Source organism: Colossoma macropomum, unplaced genomic scaffold (assembly GCF_904425465.1).
Source record: "Colossoma macropomum unplaced genomic scaffold, Colossoma_macropomum, whole genome shotgun sequence".
NCBI classification, from domain to species: Eukaryota; Metazoa; Chordata; class Actinopteri; order Characiformes; family Serrasalmidae; genus Colossoma; species Colossoma macropomum.
The window spans coordinates 83,343-101,640 of NW_023494806.1; the positions used below are offsets into that span (position 1 = coordinate 83,343).

The following is an 18,298-nucleotide window of genomic DNA, read 5'->3' on the forward strand; positions in this document are numbered from 1 at the left end:
AGTTTATTAATGTAACGTTAATAAAGTGAGCACTGATTACAAACATCCTTCCCTTTTGTAGATTAATTACTCCGTGAAATTTTGAATCAGATTGAATCAGAATAATGAATCAGATTGAACAGTAAATATTGTGATGATGAACGTCTTTTTTTCTCACCTTTGATTATTTGTAAAAGTCAGTATTTCCTCCAGATCTTTATTATTGCAGATTAATATTGTCCTGTGAGCATTAAATATCATTCATGTTCCAATACTGAGTCTCTGACGGTGCTGAAGAGGTTCAGGCTTTATGATAGTGATGTAACAGCACAGTGGATCACAGCGGATCACAGCAGATCACACTGTATCAGTGGATCTTAACTAGCATGTTAGCTTGTGGTTACTTTGTTAGCTTCGAGCTAAGATGCTAGTTTGTGGCTGGAGTGTCGGATCGTCACACGGTAAAGCTGCTCTCAGCTCTCATTTCAAATGCTTACATAATGTTGAATATGCTAATAAACTGAAAATAGAAACATGATGTTTACGTTGTGCAGATTTTCAGACGTTCCTTTATGTTTTTATTTGTACTGTATGGGAAAACGTGTCGTCCTGCAGACCGAAATGTGGTTCAGCTCTCTGGAAACAGAAGTGTTTGATTTTTTTAAAATGCTGTTATCACACAGTGATCTTTCTCGCAGATGTTGCTGTTGTCGTTTGTTTGCTCTGCAGCGTCTGTAACATTAAACGAGCCTGTTGTGTTTGGAGGAGTGGCTTCATTAACAGTCTTAACCTGACTGGACTTCAAATGGCGAAAGAAGTAAATGAAATTTAACTGCTACCAAGTACACCCAGACAAGTAGAATTAAAAAGAACTCTTGCACTGCTAGAAACCTGTTTTGTGGAGCAATCACAGTGAGGGGGAGGTGATTAGGACCAATCGTAGTGGGGGAGGTCTTTAGGAGGAGGTGGTTAGGGCCAATCACAGTCGGGGGAGGTCTCAGAACAAATGAAGACCAATCACAGTGAGGGGGAGGTAAGTAGGGGGAGGTGATTAGGACTTCTGTTTAATTAGCAGCGCATATCGTGCCGCATTAATCAAACCATCGTTTTGGCCAAAAATATGTTATTTTTGCTTCAAAGTGTCGTTTTTGTTTAAAGTGTACTGCTTAACTATTATTGTGATCAAGTTGTGATGATGTGATGTGTCCCGATGGGAGATGGAACGATACGCCTTTTATTTTTTCAGTGCTGATACTGAAGTCCTGAGTCTCGGGTGATACTGATCCGATATTCCTTCTTTAAAAACTACTGCTATTAAAAATGATCCGTTTCTTATCGAAGCTCCTGAGGTGATGATGTAACAGTAGTCTGTGTTAAACTGTTGATCGTATCAGAATGACTCTCACTCCGGCTCTCAGAGCTCTTCACAACGCCGAATCGTGGCTGACGTGCTGAGTATCATATCAGGAGCTGCGATCAGGACGAGCAGGTTTGTCGGCACTGAGTGATCTGGAGCTTTAGGTCTGCCGCTCGGCTGGTTTGTGAAGATGACCGAAGGTGGAGGGAGTTCTCGTGATCAGAGCCGGTTCGGTTCAGGGTTTTGTGAACAGTTCCCAAACAAACCTCACCGTCTCGTCTCTGACCGGCTACTTTTCTTGTCAGGAATAATCAGTGTAGTTCCCGATGGTTTTAACAGCCACCGCAAAGTTTTTTCTTTTTATGATTTTAAAAATAGGTTCACGTCCTTTTTATGGACTCCAGTATCTTCACTGCAGCTCCCTCGTTTGTGGTGTTTAGAATGGTTTAACATGGGCTGCAGCCACAGAATGGAGGAGAAGTCAAAAGAGAGGGAACTTTTGAACCGTTCTGTCATTTATGATCAAATGTCCGACCGCAGGCAGCCCACCGCAGCCTTCTGAATGTCAGCTTAGGTCATTTTCTGGTTTCTCTGAAAGACCGCCGGCCGCCGGGTCTGTGAAGCAGAAGAAAGCTGATGTAATGGGTTTAAGAAAATCTCTGAGGGGAGTCAAACCTCTCCCACCCTCCCTCTCCCTCTTCTTTCTCTTCACCCACCCCACATCCTTTCTTCATCAACAGCCAAATATGGATATCTTCAATCTTTGGTGTGGGGGGGGTTCATTGTCGTTGCGTTTGCCGCTCCATCTCTATTACTGCTCTCAGAAAAGAGGTCTGTAGGCTTTATCTGTGAAGTGGAAAGATGAGGGGCAAGAAAGGGAGTAAAGTTTCTGATTCAGTTTGGCGGTGTTTGGAGTGGGGGAGGGTGCAGGGAGAGATAGGGTGAGAGGGGTGTGTCGGTGGGGGGTGGAGGAAGAGAAAAGCGAGGAGAAATCCCAGCCTTGGCACTCAAACATAGTCCTTTTTCTGCTCTGACTACAAAAGAAACCTGTAACTCCTCCAGATTGCTTATGGTGGAGTATCAAAGACATGCTTAGCTTTAGAGCGGGACCTCTGGGGAGGAGGAGGCCAGCGAGCCGGTCAGCCCAATACAAACTCGGCTGGGCTCTGCCAGTTAATCTCTTAGATGGGATTTCTTCCCCCGCCCTTCTCTCTTTTGTACGGAGGGATATTTAGCGTTGCGGTGGTGCCGTGGCTGGAGGAACATTCTAATCTGCCGCTAGAGTAAAGACCCCTGCGTACGAGACGTCGATGAAAAGTGGATCAGAAAAGTCAAACTTTCGAACCTGTTCAGAGAAGATTCATTATATGTGTTTAACCAACCTACTAAATCTCTGCTAGAAGTGAAAATGTTTACTGAACGAAAGCGGAGCGACTGCAGACGTTACAGCTGAGCCGTCACAGCCTGAGAGACGAGTTATAACAGTCAGACTGAAAGGCTCTAAAATTGATTCAAACACTGTTAATTCAATGCAGTTCAATGCAACAAACCCTCACAGATGACGTTGCGAAGATGATCAAAGCACTGGAACCACATCAGATATCTGTGTTACATTTCAGCCCGTGTTAGTTTGGCCCCCGTGCTCGCTGTGAGTATTCGGGCTGGGCATCACTTCGAATATTTCAGTATTAATACAGTTTATTTAAATTCAATACTGATTCCAACGCTTCCTTCAAAGTTTTTTTTTGTTTATTACAAACTAGAAGTGGGTGTGGCTTGAAGCAGAAATGAGTGTGAGGTGCTTTTTAATTTTTTATTTTTTTTTCCTCAATTTAGTCATATTCAATCCCACTCATTAGCTAGAACTCCGTGAATCATACACCACCAGCAGCGCTAATCTTGTGAAGATGTGAAGCCACCTCAACTTTTCAAACCGCCATTAGACAGCCGAACGCGCTTGGAGGAGAACGCTAACCGCCAGTTCTGTTACATCAGCTAACAGACGCCTACACTGGCTAGCATCACGCTGAGTGATGGGGGAGACGAGGGGGCCATCCTGCCCACCCAGAGAGAGGTGGGACTGTAGTATCACCAGAGATCGAACTCGACTAATAAAGAAACGCTGACGTTAATAACACACATACAGAATGTAATTTGGACAGCCAGTCAGCTGTGTTGATTTTGTAAACAAGCATGGTGATTGGCTCCCAGATGCTGATGGATTTTTTATACCCACCCCTGGAGAGTACAGTGAGCATTAGTTTTATGGTGGTAAATCGTTTATGGACTTATGGAGCTACATTGTTTAGGTCGGTGATGCTGCAGCTTTCAGTTTTGGCCTCTACTGATCAACACTATAAATCTCTGCATGAACCTGAATTCACTCATTGATTGTAGATCAGAAATCCTTCTTGATCTGTCGAGTCGCTTCTGCTCCTCTTTTGTCACTGTTGTCTTTAAGAGAGTTTCAGTTTCTGCTGAATAGCCTACTGTGTTCAATAAACAGCTAAACCTTTCTTACGCAACACGAGATCATCCACTCATCCTTGCTTTGCTCCACTCCTATTCCAGCCATGGCATGGATACAGCAGTTCCCGTTTTGAAGTGCTTCCAAATAGCTTCCGGCTCTCCTGTGCACGCCGTCCAAGGTCCTCCCTCAAGGAATATAACTGGAGACCTGGCCCGCTCCAAGCTGCTCCCCGTCTTTCCTTGCCCCGCTCCAGGAAATGGTTTTGCTTTGTTTATTCACATTCTCATTTCCTATAGAATATCATCAGCCTGAGGAGCTGTAGAATTCCCGGAGCGAGGTTTCCTTCAAGTCCTCCTGAAAAGTGATAGCTCCACTGTTCAAAGGGAGGACGGAGAGGAAAAAGGTACTGAGTGCCTGAGGCGGATGGAGGAAGGCTTCCTTTCTTCAGATCCAGGGAGCAGGGTTGGTCTAACTCCCCTCGTTCTCCAGAGTTTCTGATCTGGAACAATGGATTTGGTATCTGGAAGTTACTAGTTTCCTCAAACTCTAGGCTAGTGAGTAGCTGCTCATTCTCTGGAGTTTCTGGATAATCTGAAGAAGTTTAGCAGAAGTCACTGGGTCTCTGCATGAGTACAGATAATATTGGCAAAATACTCAAATTATGTTTAACGCATTCAGAAATGTTGTAATAATTTCCCCCAGTTGACCGAATTCCATACGTTTTCCTGCCTGAAATCCATTTTTGTCTCAGTTCTTCAACTCTGTCTGTGTTCTCCACCTCGCTGAGTCCTACATCTTCGATCTATATGTTTACCATATCTAAACTTCTGAGATGCCACATGTTAACCTTCACTATAGTCCTTATGGGAAAGTCCACTTAGTGGCCTCCCCGGTCAGTTATTTTTAAATACAGATTTGAAATCACTGCTAAGATTTGAAAGTGTTTTTTCAGCTTGTTCATCTCCTCAGCGAGGGCAGGCTTTTCCCACTTTTCCATTAATCATTCAACCAGTGACTCTGCCTGCACTCAGCCTTGTGACCTGAAAACAAAGAAGTGTCCTTTACTAAGTTAGCATTTCACAGTGAGAACAGAACCCGATCCAAACAGTGGGAGGGACGGCTTTCCAACAGTCACGTTTTAGTGAAGGAGAAACTGGAGGTTTAGGGGACTGAAGTTTGCCTGTGTGAAGAGCTAGACTGAATTCAGGGCTGGAGGAGGCGCCGTATCCCTGCTCGTCCTCGGAGCACTTTATTTTCCATGACCACAGATTCTTAAAACCAATCGTTCAGCCAGCGTTTATCTCTGTAACTTGAGATTGACTGACTCCAGCTTTGAGGGTTCCTGTGGCGATTGGCTAAAAGACGCTTCACCCTCTCCTCGTGTCTGGCTTGCAGGGGGCCATGATTTGTTTGACTGACAGGTGGTCTTGGTTTAGAGACAAGTCATCAAGATCCCCTGGTGGACAAGTGGCTTCATGACCCCAACCTGCTCCATTTCAGCTAAGCTTTTCACAGCTGAGCCAACTGTTATGTGTGTGTGTGTTTGGGGGGGGTGGGGGGTGGATGAGTTATGTATGTGCGAGGTTGGTGGCTATTTTGACGGGTGTCTCTCTCGGTATCTGAGATTCTACTGAAGAGTAAAGGAAGGTGAAACTGGAGCCTGAAGTGATCTGATTTAGAGATTTACGGCTTTGGTGTTTCTTGCAAATTTAGCGCAAAAGTCAAAGAGTGTTGTCAGTATTTTATCAGTTGCATTTTTCTTTCCATCAGAATGTCATTGTGACCGTTGGCATTGCATCGTAACCTTTTCTTCATCCCTTCAGTTAAATGACCTCATTCATCGTAGCGGTGATTCCATCGTTGACATGCAGGTGTTTGTGCAGTTGCTCATTTGGCAGAAGGTCGTTGTGCCCGTTGAGGTGATGGAGGAGAGCGGCAGGGATGGACGGAATGGTGTTGACCTTTTCGAGATGTATCCCCCCACCGCGCCCCGAGGGCCTACGGGATCATCTCAGCCATCTCCAGCTTTACTCACCCTCCGCAAAAGAGCCGCCAAGGAGATGACAGATATCTGTACAAGGACGAAGTTCAGGATCACGCAGTGCGATGTGTGCTCAAGGGGGGGTTTGAAGCACTTCATACGCAGCCAGATCAGTTTTGGACGCCTGCGGTAAAAACTCACATTGATTTCCACCACAACTGCACTGTGTAGTCGCTGAGCTGAAAAACATTTGTCATAATAAAAACTTTGATGTTCACTTTTTGCACTTTTTAAGCAAACTCAAAGGAATCAGTGATGTGTTTATATTCTGATTAGTCTGGTCATTAAGGAGGATTTGGAATACATAATGAGGGTTTCCCAGACTCAGATTAAGGCTTAAGCTAGTCTCCAATATCAGTATTGGAGTAATGCTGTACAAAGTACTGTACTGCAGTAATGTGATTATTTTTTGTAATGAAGTAGTGTAATCACAGTACAGCTCCTGTAATCACATTACGGTCACTGACTTACTAAGATTTACATTAACTGTGTTACTCACAACAGTATTAATCACGCATGATTTTTAAAACAAAAATTTTCACTATATAGATTATCTCTTTGTGCTTGTGTGAAATTTGCACACTTGAGCTACCTGCGTCAGCCGATTCCACGATTAATCCATCTGATTATGATGCTGATATGAAAGTCACCTAAGTTCACCTAAACAGATCAGACACGATTTACACTTTATTCACTGTCAGCTCTGTAACATCTACACTTTATTCACTATCAGCACTGTAACATTTACACTTTATTCACTATCAGCACTGTAACATTTACACTTTATTCACTATCAGCTCTGTAACACTTACACTTTATTCACACAGAGTTTATTTCAGCTGTTTTTGAACTGTTTCTGTCGATGGCTGTAATCAGTACCTGACGTGCTGTTTAAAGAGCTTTTAAATGCTGTTTACTGATTGGCTGTTTGTAAATAAAGCTCTGAAAGGGCTGTTGGGTTTATACAGCCAGTTCAGATGTGTTTGGGTTTTAGAGAGAAGCTCAGACGTAAAGTAATGAGTAGTGGGATTACAGGAAGTATTCTGTAAAGTAATCCATTACAGTATGAGAAATTAGTAATGAGTTAGTTTAATTCTCTTCCCTGATCATTAATCACTGTTCACTGTTGATAATGTGATGTAGTCCACTGTTGGCTGAAAATGTGAATATGATAAACAGTAAATACGACCTAGAAGCTTGACTTGTTTATGTAATGCTAATTATTGGCTACTAGTTTAATGTATTATTTCGAGCAGGTTGGTGCAGATGTTTTTCATTTGTTTCTGGATCAACAGAAAGGCTTGAATTCCAGTCATTCCGTATTCTCAGCACACATTATCTCCTCTTTCACATCTGTGCTCTGTCTCCTCACCGATTATCTCACTTTTGTTTTTTCTCTTTAACATTGTTCCTCAGTTTTGGCAGCGGCCGCGGCCGTATTTGCCGTTCCCGGGTGCGGGAGCCCTGGTGTGTTCCAGCGCTCTAATCGCATTCCTCCAGGCCGGGCAGCAGCTTGCTCTGCATTCCACAACTCTGGGGGCTTTCCAGGAGCTCGGCGCAGGCATTCGCTTCTGCCGCAAGCTTCAAAGCGAGGGCGGAACTTCAAAGGCGTCGCAGAGGCTAGGTGTTGATGACTCCGATCCCAGCTGGGTTCAGATTTAGCTGCCTCTTAAACTGCGAGAGAGGCTGCAGAGAAATTCTGATCTGTTGTTTTAGCATAAATCACCTCTTATTAACGGCCATGTGCTACTTTAGTTTTGCAGAAAGGGGGCGTTCACTCTCAAGGGTTCTTTAGTAAAGAAAATGGTTCTATAAAGAACCAAGAACACTCAAAGAACCCTTGCCTGATTAAAGGGTTCTTCAGATTGATGGAAATGTGCTTCAGATGATTCTATATAGAACTTATTTGAAAAGGGTGCTATATAGCAGTCAACAGGGTTCTGATACAGCACATTCTTAAGAACCCTTTCATGATGCAAAGAACTCTTTAATCACGCAAAGGGAACCATTTTCTTTACTTAAGAACCCTTGAAGAACCACTTTAAGAGCGTAGAGGCTGTGGAGCTGATCTGTTGTCTCGTCAGGGCGTCCGAGGCGGTTTAGTGGAGCAGCAGCTCAGACAGATGTAAATTCTCACGGTGTGTTCAGTTTTGATGCTGCTGATTTTGCAGATAAAATATTGATCTGTTTTGATAAAGCTCGCCGTGGCAGTTGGCAGTTGATCAAGCGGAATGACCGTCGTCTGACACGCGTTTGTAAGTTTGTAGACAGTCTGACGGTTTTGCGGAATCGTATGTGTAACAGTTTCCGTTTTCACACTCGAGAGTTTCACCACATGAGGCAGCAGCTCACTCTGGATCACTGCTGTCTCTCTTCTGTGCAGTAAAGTAGTCGTGTTACGCTCTTTGAAGCGACTGAGCTGAAAGTGACACCGTGAGGGGGTTTGAAAGCGTCTCCTCTCCGCTGGGCCATTGATGGTTTAAGGCTCCACTCGCTGCGTGTTAATAGAGTCGCAGTGCCAGTCTTCTCGCGTGCCTGAAGCTGTCAGCCCGCAGACGCGCCGCCGCATATTTGAATATTTACATGATATTAAGTGTCTTCTCTGAGCGCTTCGGTCTAATGCCTAAATCACAGCGCTTGTTTGTTTGCGCCGTTGCTATGGGGACGGCATGCGGAGACGGTTTTTGTGGGAGACGCTAATAGGGGACTCCGTGAGGTGGAGCGGTCGCGCTGCTGTGCGTGTGCCAACTGTCTGAAAGCGTTCCCTCGCTCGGACCGCCGCAGCGCCACTTTGAATCTGTCCTTGAAATGACATCGCCTCCTTCGCGGCCCATAGACACTCGCATGCTGTCGCTTAATTGGTCATGACGTCAGCGCTCCTGCTCCGCTCTCTGGATTCTCCGGCCTTCGCCCGAGTCGAGTTTGGGTTTTTTTTTGTTTTTTTGGCTGGGATGCAACTTCTGCAACTGTGGTTCCATCGGTTTTGTCTGGAGGACAAAGGAGAGGAAGTCTTCTCCATTGAAAAAAGGGCCTGGGCTCCTTTTTGGGAGATAGTATTACCCTGTCGGAGCGGCCCCACCTGCAAGGCTTCTCCAGCTGCCACTCTGTAACTCTATCTCCTCTCTCTTCAAGGCAGCCTCCGCTTTGAAGTTATTTCCAGCGCTTGGGAAACGAGAAGGCACAGGCGATCATAGCGGCAAGCTCCTCCCCCTTTTTCTTCCCCCCTCTCTCTCTCTCTCTCTCTCTCTCTCTCCCCTCAGGCTCTGAATAGGCCAGGCCTTGATGTTGATGATTGTTTGCGTGTTCTGTCACTTTGGTATATTTATAGTGGAGCCCAGATTCATTCATATTTATTCTGTTGCTGCGTCAGCTGAGCAGGAGCTGTTGAGCCGGACTGAGACGGAGTGTTTTGGAGGCGTTTTGGTGCCAGAAAGAAGAAGAAAGAAAGAAAGAAAGAAAGAAAAGGAAGCATGAATGATAAAGAGTGAAGGCAGGTGGAGGAGTGGAGAGAATCCCGCGTAGAATCTGTGGCATTTTTCTTAGAGGCACTGAGAGAATCAGCCGCTCGGACAGAGAACAGCAAACAGCAGAGCCGAAAGGAAACTGGCAGCGCCGCCATGTAGAGCTCTGTCTCTCTCTCTCTCTCTCTCTCTCTCTCTCTCTCTCTCTCTCGCTCTCTCTCTCTCTTTCTCTCTCTTTCTCTCTCTCTCTCTCTCTCTCTCTCTCTGTGTCTCTCTCTCTCTCTCTCTCTCTTTCTCTCTCTCTGTCTCTCTCTCTCTCTGTGTCTCTCTCTCTCTTTCTCTCTCGCTCTGTCTCTCTCTCTCTTTCTCTCTCTTTCTCTCTCTCTGTCTCTCTCTCTCTGATGCAGATGAGGTGTACAGCAGCTGAAAGATGCAGAGAGACGGAGGGTTTGATGAAAGACAGACAGGTTTTGTAGACAGACGATACAGAACCTTCCAGTCAGGCCAATAAAGCTCCATTGAACTTGAACAGAAACTGTATGAATCCTGAAGGAAACAGTGAAATTGTTCAGAATGTTCAGTGGTTTGTGTGACAGATGCTTGTGCAGCCCTGAATCCTCTACACCTGCTTTAGGTTTGTTTGTTTTGGGGCTGTTTTTAATGTGGAGGCAGAGCGCTAACGTCACTGCTGATAAAGCTGAAGGTCTCTCTGTGTCCGTTTATCTGCAGTAACATCATTACAGTGGAGAGAAAACGTCACCACAGAAACGACTCGTCAGACGAGGAGGCCGGCGAGCTAAAGGCTAAAGTTAGCAAGTTAGCTAACCTGGTTGTCTGTATTCTGCCAGGCTGATTAGCGATGCAGCGCTGCAGTGACTCTGATTTAGGCTTGAATTCCGTCTTAAAGTCAGGATTATTCAGGTATTCAGTGATTAATCTTAAGTTATTTTATTCAGTAAACACATCATTCAACAAGATGGCGCCCGAGAGCGGCTGCTGTGTTCTGCTGTGTTTGTTTTACTTGTTAAATTAAATCTTTTTCTATTTTTATTTGACTGTATTTCGTTTTATGTTGACACAAAGAAATTCCTTCTACATCTGGTACTTTTCTGATTCTGATTCTCTGACGTTACACACTTCACAATAAAGGCGTCAGAAAAGGTTCTTTGGAGGACAAAACTAAAGAACATTTCAACCAAAGGTTCGCTAAAGAACTATTTTTGTGAATGAGATGCATAGAGAGTCCACGTAGTGTAACGGTTCTAAACTGAGAACCATTTTGAGGCAGCGTTTTGTTTTTTTGCACTAAAGATCTGAAACACGTTGCCAATAATCATTCGTCCGACTCCTGCGGTCAGTGTTTTAAAAAAGAGTTTAAAACTTTTTTTTAGTGTTTAACAAGTTTTTTTTTATTATTTTCCTTGGTTTTACTGGAATTTTACTTTCATTTTCTTGTTAGTTGTATTTTTATTGTAATTTAGTTTGTATTTTTATCTAGCGCATTTTATTTTTTATTATTATTAATATATAATATTTCTGCTGCTGCTTTTATTTGTTGCATTTTTATTATTATTATTATTTTTTTATTCTTTCTTGTTGTTTGCATGTTGCATCATGAAGCACTTGAGCTGCATTTTTAATGTATGAAAAGTGCTGTATAAACATTATTATTATTATTATTATTATTATTATTTAGCAACCCTAATTTTTTTAGCAGTGTCTGAGAGTAAGGAACTGAAGTGTGGACCCCCCGTACGGACCCTTATGCTCTAAACTTACCACCAGTGGAACTGAGAAGTTTCTGCTAACTTTGTTCTGCTTGGTCTGAATCTACCTCAGAAACATCCCTCCTGTTTAGTGCATGCTGAAGAAAGCCAGATGAAAGGGGGTGGTGGGGGGTTTGGGTGGGAGGCCAGGGGGCCCTGTAAAGCCCCTTATGCAGCTGGTGTCTGCAAGCATAGCGGAGCGGCGTTGAGCTAAGCTCAGCGGAGCGCCGAGCACTTGGCCTTGTTTGAAAGGCTCTCCGGCTTGTTTGAAAAGCTGCCCTGAGAGCGCGGGCCGAGGCCAGGGCCGCTCTAAGTGGCCGTGGGCCCGGGGGGCTCACTGCTGGCTTTGATCAAATATTCCCCCACCTCTCCTGGCAGGACAGTTTGTTATTCCAGGAAATCCTCCGCTCTCCCTCGTGGAGGCGGCGGAGGGGGGCGCGCTGGGTGACGGGCATTGGGTCGGAATCGGGGGAAACGGGGAGGGAGTTTTGGGGGCGTTTGTGGAAAGGGGGGCGTAGCTGGCGTAGTCGACAGGATAAGGAAGAAATTTAGAGAGAGGTCAGGGCAAGAGGGTTTATTACTCGGGCCGGACTCTCGCTGTGTTGGTGCGGTCGGCGTCGGCCTGTAGGTGTTGGTTCTCAGGAAACTGTGTATTTCTAACATTATTACTGTAGGAAGCCCAAACGTCACACATGCTGTGAAATTCTCAGTGTTTTGGGGTCTTTCAGTTCAGTTTAATAGAGAGATGCTGTTTTTTTTCTGTGATAATGGGTTTTGTTGTATTGAGGATAAAGAATCCTGCAGGTTCTGTTTAATGTAGGAAGATTTAGCATTTATTTGTTTTGCTTTGTTGCTGTAACATCTCACACTGACTGACCTCTGCAGAGCAGGTCATGAGGCAGGTCCTCAGAGCCGCTTCTGGCTGTGAGCAGTAAAAGCAGCACAACCAGTATTTTTTCACACTGGAGCTTTTTTCCGGATCAGGTTCTTTTGCTCTGTGAGTTCGGTACGTTTGGTCGAGTCTGAAAGCTGAAATCTCTGATCCTCTTGAAATCAGTGGTCTGGGGAAACTCTGGTGGGTCCACTGTGTGTGTGGAAGCTCTCCACTCCCGGCGCTGCGTGTGGTGCTGTGTGATTGGTTCATTTTTTAATGTGACTGTGTCACTTATCACGTCACTTCCCTTTTGGAGTGTGGTGATGGGGGAGAGGACGGCTTTGGGCAGAAAGAGCTGCTCTTCACCGCTTCAGTGTTTCTGTCCAAGGACAATAATAAAAAGCAGCAAACGAAAGAAGCTGCTGACCATTCTGCAGACCTGCATGCAGAGAAGTGACGAATTGCGCAATCGATCCACAGTTCAGATTCATTGATTCTTGATTGATTCTTTTATTGGCACACAATGTCAGTGGTAATTATATCCGGTGCAACAAGATGTAATTCAACTCGACAGAATGACTGTGTGGATCATATGAACATAATAGAGCTTTTTAAATGAAACAGTAGAAGCCATATCGCCCCCTACACTTCTTGTAGTGTATTACAGTCTGTCAGAGTGACTGTGTGGATCATATGAACATAATAGAGCTTGTTCATATGAACAAAACCTGAGCAGTTTTGGTCAGTGCGTAGTTTAGTTTAGGATAAGCTGTAAGTTTGTCCTGAGCAGTAATGAGTTTTCTTTCTGAGCCTGTGTTGGAGCGGCTGTGGTTTCGGTGTGGGGGGACGTGCTGAGGTGTTCAATAGCGTCCTGCAGCCTGCGGCTAGCTGGGCTGCCTGATTGTTGTGGCTGAAACTGATACTGGCCTCGACCTAAATGCCATTCCTGAGGCTGGAGCTTGTGCCCTCTGCTATTGGAGAGCAGCCACTGAGCACAAAGGTTCGCTCCAAGTGTGAGACCAAAAAATGGACTCAGTTGCCCAGAGTTTGCTCTTTGTGTACATTAAATGGGATCTGCATCCTGCCTAATAGAAAATCAATGTCAGCGTATCATTAAAAATGTTACGCTTATTTTAATGCATTATTAAAAAAAATCATTTTTCCGCTGCAGTGAAACTTTCCACCAGCTGGTGGTGCATGTTTGTTTTGACAGAACTAATAAAGAGAAATAAAGAAATGAACTGTTGAATGAACTGATTCAGTGACTCAGTGACTCTTTTATATGAAGTGATTCGTAGCGCAGCTGCTGGAGCTGCTGTAGGCGAGGCTGCTGTTGTGTAATCTGTGCACCACAACTTTGTTGCTCTCTGAACTAAAGTGCTGCCAGATTTTACTTTTCAACACTATTTCCTCCCTGATATCCCATGATGCAAGTAGGCAGAGTGATTTCCATACTGTGGTCTTTGTCCTTCAGTAATTGTTTCTGTGCAACATAATGTGCAGTAGCCTATATTTCAGCCTGCTAATGTTATAGGCTATAGGATATAGGCTAACTTAAGCACGATAGAATGAGGAACTGTGCAGTGATTTGTTGTTTCCGTTCTACTGTGTAAGTTTAGTGCTCAGTTTGAAACGACACTGTCCTACAAAAACCCATAATGCAACAATACAGTACGTACTGTTAGAGTACTGTATTGTGTATATATATTGTATATATTTGTAATATATATATATATATATATACATATATACACACATAATGTGTGTGTGTGTAAAAAGGTATAGTGTATAACTTAGATATAGTGTATAATTTAACATGTATAATCTAACTGTAGTGTACAGTGTAAGAGTATAGAGTACAGTGTGTATATAAAGCAGTGTATAACAGTGATGTTGTTGATGATGTGCAGCTACGTTACTGTGAAGTTTTCAGTTTCAGATTTTAAGTTTGTGAAAAGTATTTCTGAACTGACTCCAGACAGCGGCTGGTTGTCGTGACCTTGAAGAGGCAGCTTTTAAGCAGTTAGAGCAGTTTGATTCAGCGGGTTGTTAAAGTCTTAGAGACCAAAGAGAGGAGAGTCTTTGATCTTCAGAGCGCTTTCACTCTTTGTGCTGCGGCGTTTTGCGAAAGCAGAAATGTCTGATTCAGTGTGCAGTGCTGATCAGACTGTGCTGCAGTGGAGATGCTAGTCGTGTGTGAAAGCTTTCATCTCTGTTTAGAGATTAAAGACCATCATTGTTTTTAATTTAAAGCGAAAAATCAAATCCTTCCATGAGCGTCAGTGAGCTTTGCTGTGACAAAGCAAGTTTTGAAAATGTGTCTTATTTTGTTTTTGGTGTGAAAAAGCTTTCTCACCCCATCTAGCACGAATGTCCTACATGCTGCCCTGTGCTGAATGGTATGGTAAAATATCTGTGTGGTGAGTGTGAGATGGGTGAGTGTGAGATGGGTGAGTGAGATGGGGGGTGAGTGAGATGGGTGAGTGAGATGGGGTGTGAATGTGAGATGGGTGAGTGTGAGATGGGGATGAGTGTGAGATGGGGGTGAGTGTGAGATGGGTGAGTGTGAGATGGGGGTGAGTGTGAGATGGGTGAGTGAGATGGGGGGTGAGTGAGATGGGTGAGTGAGATGGGGTGTGAATGTGAGATGGGTGAGTGTGAGATGGGGGTGTTTGTGAGATGGGGGTGAGTGTGAGATGGGTGAGTGTGAGATGGGGATGAGTGTGAGATGGGGGTGAGTGTGAGATGGGTGAGTGTGAGATGGGGGTGAGTGTGAGATGGGTGAGTGAGATGGGGGGTGAGTGAGATGGGTGAGTGAGATGGGGTGTGAATGTGAGATGGGTGAGTGTGAGATGGGGGTGTTTGTGAGATGGGGGTGAGTGTGAGATGAGGGGTTAGTACTGACACTTAAAAAAAAGCACAGATGGGCTAAACTGCAGTGATAATGGTGAATGCAGTGATGATTATAGTGATAATGTGATCATAGTGATAGTGATAATGATGCTTATGGTGATGATTGTGATAATGGTGATACTAGTGATAATGGTGATAATAGTGATTATGTTTATAATGATAATGGTGTCTATAGTGATTATTGGGATCGTGGTGATTAGAGTGATAATGGTGATAATAGTGATGATGATGGTGATAATGGTGATAATAGTGATGTGATTTAGGTGATTATAGTGCCAGTTGTGATTATGATGATAATGGTGATTATGGTTATGGTAGTTATGATGGTGATAAAAGTGACAATAGTGATTTTGATTATGTGTTTATGGTGATAATGGTGATTATGGTGGTAATAGTGATAATGGTGATCCTAGTGATTATAGTGATGATAGTGATTATGTTAATAATGATAATGGTCACTATGGTGATTATAGAGATAATAGTGATTAAAGTGATAATAGTGATAATGTTGATTATGGTGATACTAGTGATTGTGGTGATAATAGTGATGTGATTTTGGTAATTATAGTGACAGTGGTGATTATGGTGATAATGATGGTGATTATGGTTATGATAGTGATTATGATGATATAGTGACAGTGGTGATTATTTTGATAATGATGGTGATTATGGTCATAGTAATTATAATGGTGATTATGGCAATAAAAGTGACTGGTGATTATGGTGATAATAGTGGTAATGCTGATTATGGTGATCGTGGTTACTGTAGTGACAATGGTGATTATGGTGACAATGGAGATTATGGTGATAATGGTTATGGTGATAGTAGTGATAATAGTGATAATGGTGAATCTCTGTTGGAAATTCTTTTTAGTCTAGTCTTAGTTTAAGTTAAGGTACTCTTTAAACCCCTTTCCCGAGATTTGGCAGCTCGGTATGTGAAACCAAAAATGACATATTAGATCATTGCAGTCGTCCAGTCCAGAGAGACAGAGGGGATTGTGGGTAAGGGTAGTGGGGTCTATATGGGGGTTTCAGACAGTGATGAGGCCACAAGGAGTAACTGAACCTTCTTTAGCTCTTCTTTACATCCATAATAATAATATACATAACATTACATCATTAATACTGCAGTTAGCTCCACCCACACTGTCTGATTGGTTAAAACCTTTGTATCTACTGTTTTATCAGGTGAAAAACAGAGATCATTTTCATCTTTCATTCATCTGACCACCAGTCACTAAGCAACAGCAGTGGCCACTTTACGCCACGGTGCTGGAGAAGAAGTTGTCAGTATTGAGAACTTATTGGAGGAAAAGTTCAGTTCTGTTTTTTACTGTATTAAACTGTCATATTAAAGCAGAAGAACTCTGTTACGGTGAATAAGATCACGACTGTGATGATGTGATCTGCTGTATCGCTCCGCGTCTGCAGTTCTCTTCCTTAATCATTACAGACAGAACGATAACTGGTGGAGCAAAAGCTTCCGCTCAGGTTACAGGAGTGAAAACTGGGTAAATCTTCACTGAACTGCTGTTTAACATCTCAAGGCAAAAGCGAAATCAGTAGTGTCAGCGTTAGTGCTAGCATTAGTGTTAGCATTAAATCTACTGAGAGTGACACTTGTTTACACAGCGGTCAGAACAAACCTGTACTCTGGTGTGCAGCTCTGTTTGGGTCAGTAGCTGCTCGCTAAGCTAACATTAGGTAGTCAATCCAGACACCACAGAACAGGTTTAGGTCTCTTCAGCTCCAGCTGCTCCACTTCACTCCCTCAGATTTGAGTCATTATCATCTAAACTCGTGTCGGTGCTTTAGTTAGAGCCAGAATCCAGCATGTTGTGTGGTGAGCAGAGCTGTTAGCATGCTAACCAGCTCCTCTCTCCTAGTTAGCAGCACTGTTTAACGTTTAGCAGTTAATAGATTGTTCATTGAATGATGTTTTGAAAATCATGCAAAATCGTGTTCATTTATTTATTTGTTTTCAGAACTGACAGGAGGTTAAAGGGGAATTCCACTAAAATTTTCAAAATTTCTGCACAACTCTGTAGTTGAGATTTGTATTTCTTTACGGTGGTGGTGATAGGAAACAGGGGTCACATTGACTACAACACAGATATAGACATTTTATTTACTATCCAGAACCACCAGTGAACCTACACGAGTCTTCTGAGTTTATATGGAATGTTGATGATGGAAAATAGTGGAAAATCTGAAATAATAAGTTTTCTTTGGGGACTATTTTGCCTCACAGCGCCCTGCATGTATCCCTCCACCATGAATGGAGTTTAAGTTCTCTAAACTATCATAAAACAGTGTCTCAGTCATCAGGCAGTGAATTCATAACCACTTACTGTAGGAACTTTCTGTGAGGGAGCTTTTAGAGGTGGACGTCTGGTTCCTATCACCACCACTGTGAACAGTTCTGACTCTGTAAGTTTATCTAGAACAGAGCGTTTCACACCAAACCACTCTGAACCGCTCTGTTTACATCTTAACCACTTAATTATGCAGGAATTTTGAAAAGTTGGTGGAGTTCCCCTTTTAAAGTTGGATTTGATTTTGATATTTTATGTTATTGTTGTTTTAATTCGTATGCATGTCAAGTAGGTGGGGTCACTGATTATATTATTATTACTATTATTATTATTATTAACTATATAGCCCTAATATGATAAGTGTTTTTAACTCTCTCTCTCTCTCTCTCTCTCTGCAGATGCATCCTCTTGGTCTGTGTAATAATAATGATGAGGAGGATCTGTACGAGTACGGCTGGGTGGGGGTGGTGAAGCTGGAGCAGCCGGAGCTCGACCCCAGCTGTCTCACAGTGCTGGGAAAGGTAAGACCACCAGAACCCTCACACAGTTAAAGCGATAATTTGGTGAAAAAAATCTAATTTCCCCCCAGTTTACCCCAAATGTAGTTTATCAGCCAAGACACCTTCAGTATCATCTGATACCGATATTAAAACCTTGAGTATTGAACAATATTGATATGGAAATTTTGAGTATCAGACAATGTCAATATTAAAAGTGCGACTTTAAATATCTGTAAGTGTTTGAGGTCTGAAGTCTGACGCGGTTTGAGGGAAGACGAGGTTGAAGTTGGATTTTTATTTTAACTTTCCGCTCCACCTTAAATGGTGCAGTAGATACGGTCTGATGCCAGAAGTGCCAGAATGTAACTGCTGCACTATGTAGGGTGGAACGTGCAGTTTGGATCCAAAGCTGGGGGCAGTGTGATGATTTAGGCGTGCAGTTTGCAGCAGAACGGTTCTCCTGAAAGCGTGAGAGCGTTTTGAAGCTGCCGCTCTGCTGGGGCCCGATCTCTGGGGTTCCTCTTTCATCTGTGTTTGTGCTGATATTATCTCAGTGGGGTTTTTTTTACTCTGTGTCAAAGGTTTTCTCCCAGCAGGCGGAGCTTCCCCCCCCCACACA

General features: G+C 43.5%; 1 protein-coding gene across 2 annotated transcripts in view; it reads left to right on the plus strand.

Annotated features, from left to right (window-relative positions):
• Positions 1–18,298, plus strand: part of znrf3 (zinc and ring finger 3) — a 117,075-nt gene that overhangs the window by 64,865 nt on the left and 33,912 nt on the right. Inside the window, exons 1-3 of one of the 2 annotated variants that reach the window (XM_036598345.1) lie at positions 4,853–5,453; positions 5,690–5,976; positions 17,578–17,700. In XM_036598345.1, the coding sequence (XP_036454238.1) occupies positions 17,578–17,700 (123 nt within the window). In that variant the 5' untranslated portion in view covers positions 4,853–5,453; positions 5,690–5,976. Of the gene's footprint in view, positions 1–4,852; positions 5,454–5,689; positions 5,977–17,577; positions 17,701–18,298 lie in introns of those variants that run through there. The other variant, XM_036598344.1, reaches the window with a different exon arrangement.